Source organism: Nanorana parkeri, unplaced genomic scaffold (genome assembly GCF_000935625.1).
Source record: "Nanorana parkeri isolate BGI_ZX_2015 unplaced genomic scaffold, ASM93562v1 scaffold4, whole genome shotgun sequence".
In the NCBI taxonomy this organism is placed as follows: domain Eukaryota; kingdom Metazoa; phylum Chordata; class Amphibia; order Anura; family Dicroglossidae; genus Nanorana; species Nanorana parkeri.
The window spans coordinates 2,014,138-2,026,491 of NW_017306272.1; the positions used below are offsets into that span (position 1 = coordinate 2,014,138).

Genomic DNA, 12,354 nt, shown 5'->3' on the forward strand with positions numbered 1-12,354 from the left:
ATTGCCCAGGGCATGGAGGCTTCCATCACATATGGAAATGGGGTAGAGAGTAGGAAAAGTTGGGAAGAGGGTGAAGAAGGTCTTGGTCAGGAGTCTTGGTGTTGAAGGGAAGGAAATCCTAGAGTTGGGTATAAACCTTATAGTTTAAGGAGAGAGATATTCAGCTCTTGGGAAGCTAGCAATCTAATGTCTGTGCACAGTCATATTGATGTGCACAAACTTGGGCAAATTCGCTAGAAACCAAATAACATATTGTTTTTTGGGTTCTGGGAGGAAATCAGGGCACCTGTAAGAAAACCCACATATACACAGGGAAACATACAAACTCCATGCCGAAAATTTGCCTAGTGGGAGATGAACCCATAAACCCAATATAAGAAACAAACTCTTCTATCTGGATATTTCACATCCTAGTTTACATTTACTGAGCTGTTCTGTTTTATGCTATAGCGAAAACCAGATTAGAGCACATGAGGAAATCGGTAGGGAGTTACACTTTCTTCATATCGTTTTGCAAATTGCGCTGCGCTTTAAACAATCCAATAAGCCCTAACAAACATATAGTGAATACAGTTTTAACTGTTCATGCCTTTCTCTGCTGCCGACATAAACCAAACATTGGCAGCACCAGGCACCAGATGAACCCAAAAGTGACAATGATTTTGTCACTTCTGGTTTCTGAGCTGTCATTCCCTGGCCACTGTGGCTGGGGGGTGAAATAACTGAAACCTGTCACCACTTTATTGCTATCAGATATGCCTATCTATGCATTCTACTCCAATGTTTTGTAAAAAGAAATGCATCTGCTACAGAGATTAATAGAAATGCATCTAAAACTCATTACAATTGCATAATGCATGCACTGTATATGTATCAAGAATCCACAGAAGCTTTTACTCCTTTTGAAAAGTAAAAGTGTAAACTGGCCTTCAATTTAAAGCCAATACATTGATATTTGACTGTGTTAGAAAGCCTAACACACTAATCCTGATATCCTAGAAATCACGTTTCTTCTACACGGACAGGCTTCCACACAGATGGAGGACCAAAGTAGCCAAGGCCTGGGCTATCTTTTGTCTTTCCAGGACTTTAACTTTGTAGTCAACATCACAGCTGCAAATATATGCGCACAGTGAGCAGAGATGTAAATAACTGCTGTTTGTAGTATTGTTCCTCTGCTGCTTAGGCCTGGCAAATGGCCAGGTGTTTTATAAAGCAGCATTTCAAGCAAAGGAAGCCATTCATCGCTGTTCTGTAATGAAAACATTAAGACATCTTGATGCTCTTGGAGGAAGTGTCTGACTGTGCCAATGTGTAAAGCGGAGAAACAAAGGCGCGTCGTTCTTCAAATTTGAGCAAGATGTGTGGAACAGGAGAAGGCAGAGCCTTGAAGCACATACACAAAATACATACATGTGGTATGTCTAATGGATTCATCCTTAGAGATATTTATGTCGTGTTCATAGATGCATTAGGCCAAGCATGGAAGAGCAGGAACACTTCAATGTAAGTGGAAGAATCCTAAGGTGTAATTCGCTATTCCTTCATTCCTCATTGTCATAATGACTGTGGACTGGTGATGTCACTTATGTGATAAGATTTTTGTTGGTGCCCGTAGTTTCCACATACAAATCTATGTAAATGCAAAATTAACTTAAAGCACACCTCCAGATAGATGAAAAGTTAACCCTTGCAGTGAAACCACCGTGGCACTGCAAGAGAAAACTGCTCAATTATGTCTGTCTGGGGCTAAGGAAAAAGCTGTTTTAGTTCTCAGATTACCACTCACATCAGCTCCCTCCAAGCTGCTAGATCGGTCTCCACAGCCTCTTCTCCCTTTTGTTCTGGTGGTCTAAGGACCACTAACATCATCAAGTACAATGCAGGTTCCACAAACCTGCATTAGACATGAGGACGCCGAGGGACAGTCCACCATCTGGAGTGGAGGGGGAGAAGAGGAGAGAGATGATTGTCGGGAGAGCAGGGATTTAGTAGGTAAAACAGGATTTTCCTGTCCCCTAGACATAAACGAGCAGTTTTCCCTTGGAGTGCGAGGGCATCTCCACTGCAATGAAAACTTTTAGTTGGGTTTTAAAGCTGACCTTCAGGCAGATGTAAAACACACTAATTAATGCATCCTTAAAATGTATTTCCAGCATAAGTACCTGATGGATATCAGCCTCTAGTACTGCCTGAACAGCAGAGCTCAGACTGGGGGAAGTAGCACAAGGAGTCTATCAGCTATGCTCTGGCATGCAAGGAACATGCTAATAGAAGTGAAAAACACAGTGACAGAGAGATGAGCTCATCAGTTGGCTGCATCTCTGTGTGTGTGTGTGTATATGTATATACACATACATACACACACACACACAATATTACCAAAAGTATTGGGACGCCTGCCTTTACACGCACATGAACTTTAATGGCATCCCAGTCTTAGTTTGTAGGGTTCAGTATTGAGTTGGCCCACCCTTTCCAGCTATAACAGCTTCAACTCTTCTGGGAAGGTCGTCCACAAGGTTTAGGACTGTGTCTATGGGAATGTTTGACCATTCTTCCAGAAGCACATTTGTGAGGTCAGGAACTGATGTAGGATGAGAAGGCCGGGCTCGCAGTCTCGGCTCTAATTCATCCCAAAGGTGTTCTATCGGGTTGAGGTCAGGATGCTGTGCAGGCCAGTCAAGTGCCTCCACCGCAAACTCGCTCATCCATGTCTTTATGGACTTTGCTTTGTGCACTGGTGCGCAGTCATTTGGAACAGTAAGGGGCCATCCCCAAACTGTTCCCACAAAGTTGGGAGCATGAAATTGTCCAAAATATCTTGGTCTGCTGATGCCTTAAGAGTTCCCTTCACTGGAACTAAGGGGCCAAGCCCAACCCCTGAAAAACAACCCCACACCATAATCCCCCCTCCACCAAACTTTACACTTGGCACAATGCAGTCAGGCAAGTACCGTTCTTCTGGCAACCGCCAAACCCAGACACGTCCATCGGATTGCCAGACAGAAAAGCGTGATTCGTCACTCTACAGTTGGTGACTTCTGCGCACTGTGCGCTTCAGCAACTCAACCACTTCGTGGCTAAGTTGCTGTTGTTCACAGTTGCTTCCACTTTGTTATAATACCACTAACAGTTGACCGTGGAGTATTTAGTAGCAAGATAATTTCACGGAAAACCTGAATCCAATGATTTGGAGGGGTGTCCCAATACTTATGGCAATATAGTGTGTGTATACACACACACACACACACACACACACACACACACACACAGTATCTATATATCTATCTGATGTTTTAGTTTAAAAGCACCTTGATGCAACTCAAAAGCAGCTTATACCATGCTCAACTAAAAAGCAATGTAAAGCAACTCATATGCAAGTGAAGGCAAATATGAAACACTGGAAAGCACACTGCATTGACTTGCTCCTAAGTCTGATGCGCATCTACATTAATCCATACTGTAAATATGGTATGTTCCATCTGAGTTTTTAACAAAGGCATCTTGATTTGTGAAAGGTTCCCTGTAGGATAAACAGGAATTGATAGATATGGTCAGTGTGTAACAGCAACAAATTATAGAAAATGTGTTAGTGAACATAAAACTGCAGTAGGATTAGGACATGCTCTGCAGTCATGCTGATGGTATGTTCTCTGGAGCAGGCATTAATGACTGCACACAAAGCCTCTAAAATACAGAAACGTATAATTGGTAGATGAGTAACAGGGTTTTCCAGGAGCATCACTGCTAGCAAAACGCTAAGAGGCATTGTACCTTATATAATCTGTTATATATGGTACACACATATGTTTCAGGATGATAATGAAATCCAAACAGCACAAGCCATACAAGCAAACAGCACAAGCCATACAAGCAAACAGCACAAGCCATACAAGCAAACAGCACAAGCCATACAAGCAAACAGCACAAGCCATACAAGCAAACAGCACAAGCCATACAAGCAAACAGCACAAGCCATACAAGCAAACAGCACAAGCCATACAAGCAAACAGCACAAGCCATACAAGCAAACAGCACAAGCCATACAAGCATTAAAGAAAGCGCTGCTATTAATACTAAATACTATGTGATGGCAGCAGTATAGCCAAATACACATTATTCTACAGTCCCATACATTTTTCAGTTCCATGTTTCACATACCATCATAGACCATCATAAGCAGCTTAAGATCATATCCAGTCCTGGGAAAAACAATGACACCTCAAAATCCCACATTAATTCCAGCCAGGCCAGTCTATCATTAGTGCTATCAAATCAGGAGTGTCTTTATAAAAGAAATTTGCAGAGCCATTTGTTCTTTGAAACTTCATGTACAATTATTTTGTGCACATGGGGGCAAAAACTAATGATATTAGTATATTCTCTTTCCAGGTCAAATTTCATTCATTCGTAAGATTAGGGAGAATCAGGAAAATACCACATTATGGCCAATAGGTAGAGCAGAAGATCAAAGGAAATACTTATTTCCTATGATCTTCAGTTGCATCTTGTGTCCATAATGAGGCATTGTCCTGATATTACATTCGGAAGTGGAAAGAGAATGCTGGACCTGTGTAATTATTCTGTGTTTTGCAGCTAATTTTGGTTGAGTGAAGTGAATATGTTTAATGCGGTTAATAGATAGGCAGCTATCACTTGCCTAAGGGTCTCAACAGTTTTCTTGGCTTAACAGTGAACACAGTAGATGTAGGAATTGAAACACCACACCAATTAAAATTGTACAGATACAACTTTATTCCACTAGGGTCACGGGGACAACCGAGTAGAATAGCCAACACGTTTTTGGGGCCCAAAAACACCCCACCCCCTTCATCAGGGCTTAATGAGAGAAACCATGTATGTGGACTAAAATTGAACTGTGATGGGGAAGCTTTTGGCTTGTCAGCAGCTGATTTGGTGGCCCGATATTACATTTGGAAAGAAAATATGCTAATAACATTTGTTTTTGCCCCATTCGCATAGAACAGATATACAGTACATGCAGTTTCATAGGACTAATGGCTCTGAATTTTTTCTTTTATAAATCCACCCCTTAGTGTTACCAACATGTTCTGATGAATTTGTTTCTTTGTCGTGTCATTGCTCCTGCAATTAAGATTATCCACAAAAAGCAATCTACTTAAGAGGTGTACATAACTTAGGAGTTTAAACAAATCAACCAAAATGAAATGGTAAAGTCACTTTTTTTCTGCAGTATCAGAAACACATTCACTACCAAAAAACAGGCTTAGATACACACTTGTAGGTTTAAATCACTTAATAAAAAGAAGAAAAAAAAAGTTGTATCCTTCCTAGGCTAACCAGGCATTCCTATTAGCCCATCCAATTAATGCTTTATTTGCTGCCAGTTAGCGCCCCCCCCCCCCCCCCCCTACTCTGGGCCTATTTCAGTGATGGAAACATCATAACATATTTTGGATTGCTTTATCAATATGATCAGAATGTCCGTCCTTTCCAAATTACTTCACTTATTTTGGGTATCACCAACAGCAGTTCCTCCCACCTTCTTCATAACATAAACATATGATCTCATATTTTAATTGGAAAATGACAAAACCATTTGTTCCTAGACAATATACAGTATGTTAATATATCCGGATTTTCAAACTTATTATTGTTCTGCCCAAATTATCCAACTAACTTGTCTACATGGGAACCCTCCATGTTTTTTTTTTTCCAAGAAATACTAGTTGCCTTACTCATATAGACACCCTAATGTGGCTCCCCCCTCCAGAACAGCCCACTTCTATTAGCTCCCTGATGAAGCCCTCGCTACAGATGTGGTTCAGGTAAAGGTTTCATGTAAACTCAATCTACCCCAATGCAATGATGGCATAACCTTCTACTAAATCACAGGAGCAATGACAAGCTATATGGTCCATCACAGCCATAATGAAACGCCCTTGAACGAGTTCATATTGCCCATTCCTCCTTAACCAAAAGCCTACTTACATGGTTGCACAATTGGTGGAGACATGTTCCATAAACCTGTCTCCAGATAACCTGACTTTAATCTAGAGTCTACGGACTAATCCAAAGTCAATTTAATGTAATACTGCATATAGCTCCCTATGTGGAGTTTTCACAATTTCTAGAAAATAAAACCTAGAAGTCTTTTTAGCAGTCAAGCAAACTATTGAAAATGAATGGGAAAAAAAACATTCTGAATAATTAAAATGACCCAAGTCCTAACCCCCCCCTTTCCAATCTAACCTTGTTTTTACCCTCTGATTTATTCCAGGTCATTGTCTGGGGTGATTAGTGTCTCCCTCACTCCTGACCTAATTTCAGCACTCTAACATTCTGTTCTTTTAACTGTTCTAGTATTTCGTTCTCTACAAAACCATGAAAAGTGGGCTATCTAAAAAGTTATCATCCCAATGCAATAGGTTCCAACCTTAACCCTGTTTAGCTATGTTTTTGCAAAAAAAATCTTGCTTTGTTATAATACTGAAACTGAACAATCACTTTCCATTAAACCTGCAATCTGTCACAAGTAGTCTGCTGTACTCTGACTTTAGTGATCTAACTCATGTACTTATCAATAAAAGTGAATACATTTCTCAAAGACATTTGTGTTACGTACCCCTACAATTAAGCGCGCCAATACACATTGCGCAGGCATGGTCCACCGTTGCCACAGCACAAAACCAACAGCTAATAATTGTCTAGATATCATTTTTAATAAAGTCTACAATTACTGTTCACAGAAAACAGCTGTCACAATACAAAGTTAATTCCCTTCACACCTTTAAGCTAGAAAGCTCGAGGGTCACACACGACAAGGGATGAGAATCAAAAGCAATCACTAAGGCTTTCAGAGAAACTGCTGGAAAATATCAGACCGATGAAGGGTTATTCCTTTTTACTCACAGAAAAGAGTAAAATGCTTTGACTGCTGTTCATTTAAGTTCACATAAAATATCTAGACAGGTTTGGAGGCTGTAATGACAATGGGCATCTTTCATCCTCTTTTGTCATCAAAGACACATGCTTACCTGTGCCCTGTATGTCATTCCTAATTGCTGCAGAGTGCTCCCTGATGCCACCGGCAGGAACGGAGCGCCCACCTTAATGGCTGGGTATACTGAAAGGTATACTTTAAAATGAAAGCAGAATGCAGTGCCTGGTCACATTGTAGTCCAATACATCTGAATTTTAAAGCAGAACTGGGGGATCTGGAGTAAACCAATGCTTGGCTTATAGCACAGATCCTGAATGTGCTTCTACATCCATTGTCAGTGTAAATGAGCCTTTAGTGTGATGAATTATACAAAGTGTTAAAGGGCTACAGAGATAGTACTTAGCTGGGACCTTCAACTGAGGGGTGAGCTTCACCATTGGAAAACACACAAGACCACCCATTTTTTTTAGTCAGAAAGCTACAATGTATTTGCCTTGACTAAATTTATATTTGCCTAGATGGTCACACAAATGCAGTTCCCAGCACACACAAAAAAAATGTCTGGCATATTTGCCGCAATCACTTTAGCCTAATCATCTCCCCTCCCAGGGGCTCATATATGGCGGAAAGAGGATATTGCTGTCCACTTGCTGGGATCTGCATGCTGTGGCCGCCATTTTATGGCCTATTCATAAAATGTACACCGTGGTATATAACCTGTGTTGCAGCTCTCTCTCTACTTAATGCAGCAAAGAGAGCTCCACGATTGAAGGAGAACTGGTCATGTCACTCCTTCAGACTGCCATTCAGGTATACTGCACTCCGCCAACTTTGGACTCCTAAAGCCAGAGAAGCGCAATGCACATATGTGCTGTTTTTGCAGAATAGACATACTCCTGGTTTTTAAATAGACTTGTGGATCATGAGAATAGCTGTTGCAAAACTGTGCTCTTGCGTTGTCACCCTGTCATATATCCCCTTGGCTGAGGCTACAATCAGCAGTGCCAACACACATTGTGCAGGCATGGTCCACTGTTATCACTATTAGCAAGTCAGTAGATGCTGGAGTGCATGCATGTAGACAGGAAGTGGCTGAAAGAAGATGGAGGTGAATAGCAGCACTGAGATAGAAAAAAAGTAAAAACAGTAAAAGTATGGTAGTTGTTTATCACACACAGTGCCTCAGCCAACAAACTGTCTACCAGTCAGGATGTTTTATGCACTTTAACAGTCAAACTGTACTAAATATGAGCAGGTTACATCATCTATTATTCAAAAGAATGAGCCATATTCATTGGCTCCTAAAGTATAAAAATGAAATAAAGAATAAAATGCTTGCTCCCTTGTTTTTCCTGGCATGAACAAATAATCAAATGATGACATTTACAATGCAGATTCTTGATTAGCTCTGGGAGATTACATTTTAATATGAATCAAGTAATAAATCCTATTTCACGATAACTTTACAAGAAAGATAAAACCCCCTCAACACTATAACGTCACATTTCTGAAAGGTGCATGACAAAAAACAAAACATTTTTAACATTTCCCATGGTAGTAGCTATGTGTAACCGTTTAGTATTATAAAAAGCTTTCACTTTTTCACATATTAGGTCTCCGATTTACTTTTGCAACAAAGACACAAACATTTTCCTGATTAAATTACTAGAATAAAACATAAGGATATTGGAAAGGAAATAATTAATAAGGATATTGGTGCATTTCCGTAATATTTCTGCACGTGACCAGCGAAAAACCTGTTCCATTAACACGTTGCTCAACCCAAATTTTATATTTTAGCTATTTTAGTTATGGCTCCTTGTAGTCCATTTTTTTCTCTGATGTGTGCAATACTGAAATGCATGCATAATCCAGCAGAGAATAGTTAGATTGTTGGCAGTAATTATGAAGCTTTGGCTGTATTATAATGGTGCATCTCTATGAAGCTGTCTCTTTAGATCTCTGCCCCATTTTCATCAAAATCATACCCATGTCAGTTTGGCTAAGATAAAATGTATGTGTCTGGAATACAAATACACTATGAAGCCAAAGGTTTGTGGACATGTGACTTGACCATCATGTGTACATGAGCTTGATGGATATCCTATTCCACAACCATGGCCATTAAAATGGAGTTATCTACCCTCCCAATATGCGGCTATACCAGCTTCCATTCTTCTAGAAAGGCTTTTCACAAGATTATTTTTTGGGGAATTTGAAAAAAAAGGGATAAATGGCAGCAGCTCTGATCAGTTTAAAACTAGCAAAAAGGAGAAAGGTATACGTGGGCTGGGCAATACACAAATCAATACAAATGGGGTCCCAAGCACACTTTTACACATGGCAGTGTGGCTTCAACATGTATTCGCAAATGTATGCAACTCGTAGTAAAAACTAATACTTTTTTTTTATGGCAAACTTGAAAGTGTGCTAAGGTCCTGCTCTTTTTGGGAATTTGTGCCCATTCAGCCTTAAAGGGAAACTCCACTTTTATTTAAAAAGCCATCTAGCATATAAAATTGCTACACAAGCTATTTTGTAGTTTATTGTTATTAAAAATTGCCTTTCCATTTCAGTTGCTGTAATTTATTTAAACTGTTCAAAATGTTCTATGTGATATGGCAACCTGGAGGAATGCTGTACATCGCTCATGTATAGCATTCCCCCAGCAGTGTCATTTCCTGCTTGTGTGATTGGCTACCAGACTTTCCCAGAAGTCTGCACTTAGAAGCAAATACAATTTTAGTAATCCTCTGCAACAGAAATGTCCTTTTTGGTGAGATACTGGTGAGATAACTACTTGATGCAGACACTGCAGATTTCCCCATTAGCCAGGGGGGGGGGCGGCCCCTTCTTCGGGACGCAGAAGCGATCTGGCGACAGGTAAGTCGCCAGGATCGCTTCTGTTGTAAAGCCGACAGTCGGCTCTACAAGTTTAAACAGACTCCCAGCGGCAAAAGTCACCGGGAGTCTGTTTAAACAGCCCCGATGCTGGCGACGTACACTGTACGTCGTCAGTCACGAAGGGGTTAATACAAAGCCTGCCGTGATTGGCTCAGCGCCATAGTAGCTGAAGGACGGAAGATGGAGGACGCTGCTGGGATCCTGGACAAGGTAAGAGACTGTAATCCCGAGTGTGGCTCGGGGTTAACACTTATGGTACTGAAAATTAACCCCGAGCCACACTCGGGAATACCGCCAAGGAGGTTAGTAAGTGCATTTAAACATAGTTTTGGGCTATACTCGTCTTATACGACGAGTATAGCCCAAAACCTATATTTTTACACAAAAAGTGGGGGGTCGTCTTATACGCCCAGCCGTCTTATACGCCGGCAAATACGGTACTCATTTTCGAAAATAAGACCTGGCTTACAACTGGCCTTCCATTCCAGTTAATCTCAAAACTGCTTAATAGGGTTGAGGTCAGGGTTTTGTGCAGGCCACTCACCTCACCCGAGCACACCCGAGTACGGTTCAAGTTTGAACTTTAGAACTGCCGCAGCACCCGTCTTTTATAAGGAACATCGGTTTTGAGTGCGATGGGTTCATGGACTGTATCCAGATGCGCCCCCCTTGTGAATGAGTAAGGGGTACCTTTACCCCTACGCATTTACTAAAGGGTTAAAAAAAAATTGTAAATAAAAACACCGGACTTTTAAAAAAAAATCTTTATTTGGAAAAAAAAAAAAAAAAAAAGACATTTTTTCACAAGTCTTCTATTTAAAAAAATAAAAAAAATGGATCCACCAACATAATCATTGGGTCATTCACGACGTCCAGCGTTGTCGACGACACAATGAAATAAAATTAAAAAAATTAATAAATAGAAATATTTTTTTTAAACGACGCCCGCCGAACTGTCAAACTCCCACTACAGAATGGATTCTGACAGATGGCGGCAAAATATAAATAATTGGGCGGAGCTAGCAGTGACAGCTAGCTAGCTCACCCAACAGTTTACTTTTGTCTGGCCCTTGACAGGACTTCAATCATGGCTCTCACAGTGCATTGTGCTGTGATAGGGTAAAGACTTGCACCTGACCTGCGATCAGGTGCATTGTTTTACCCAATTAGGTGTTTCAAAAGGCACTGTGCAGCCGCGCAGTGCCACGTGGGGCGCTCGGCGGACGAACAGCCCGCCGAAAGCCCTGATAGTTTGTGGGTTCGCCAAACAGACAAACTGCCAATGTTCAAGTCAAAATGTTGGTCGACTCGAACATCGGGACCATCCCTACTCACCTCCACACCAAACTTGTCAAGCCAATTCTTTATGGAGCTGGCTTTGTGCCGAGGGGTATAGTCATGATGGAACAGAAACAGCTGCCATGAGGTTGGAAGCACACAATTGTCTACAATGACTTTGTACTATATGTTGTAACATTACCACTATCCTTCCTGATGCACAGGTGTGTTCACAAATGTTTGGCCATACAGTGTATTTCAGCAGTATTTAAATACAGACATCAGAACAGGCAATGGTTAAAAAAATTATCTTTCTGCTGCTTTACTGATGATTACTGACAACATTTTAACTTCTTCTTCTGGATTATGCATTTATTTCTGTAGTGCAAGGGTATCCAAACTTCTGCCCTCCAGTTGTGCTGAAATTACAAATCCTATCATGCATCTGCCTCTGGAAGTCATGACTGTGGCTATCAGAGTCTTGCAATGCCTAATGGGATGTGCAGCTCCGCCACAGTTGGAGAGCAGCTCCAACTGTGGCGTTTGGAGCTGAAGTTTGGCTACCCCTGCTGTAGTTCAAACATGAGGATACAATTGGACTGCAGTACACCAGGGGATGCAGAGTTTTATTAAAAAAACAAAAAACTTTCCTGTGACAGGTTATATTCAGCAAAAACTAAATGTATGTTCAATACTTCGCCTGGTTTATGCCACCTCTGAGCAATCCTGTAAATATACCATCACAAACAGATATTGCTTAGGTAAAATTTAGTGCATTCGATACATATTCTGTGGGTACCTTAAATAGTAATTCACTAGTGTTCTTGGCACAGTAATAGAGCTTCACACTCCCTATTCGGAAACCTCTGCCTGTTGTCTCTAGGGCTTTGTGAAGGTCAGCAACATGAAGGAGTATAGAAAACAAAGGATTGATTCCTACTCCACCAGCGATTAAGACCAGATCCACCGGAGAGTCTGTTGCCTGTGGATCAAAGAAGAACTCTCCTCCTACTCGTAATGCTACTTCTGAGCCGAGGGAACACTGTGAGAGGGAAATAACAGACAAATAAACAGTATAAGCATGAGGCACATTACAGAGAAAACTTGTACATGTAAGACACACAGAAACACCCCCCGTATATAAATATCTGTATGTATGTATGCATGCATGCATACATACAGTATATATATATATATATATATATATATGTGTGTGTGTGTGTGTGTGTGTGTGTGTGTTTCTT

General features: G+C 40.9%; 1 protein-coding gene across 1 annotated transcript in view; it reads right to left on the bottom strand.

Moving 5' to 3' along the window:
- OXNAD1 (oxidoreductase NAD binding domain containing 1) overlaps positions 1-12,354 on the bottom strand; it is a 56,965-nt gene that overhangs the window by 10,679 nt on the left and 33,932 nt on the right. The window contains exon 5 of the mRNA XM_018576404.1: positions 11,910-12,152. Within this exon, the coding sequence (XP_018431906.1) occupies positions 11,910-12,152 (243 nt within the window). The remainder of the gene's footprint in view (positions 1-11,909; positions 12,153-12,354) is intronic.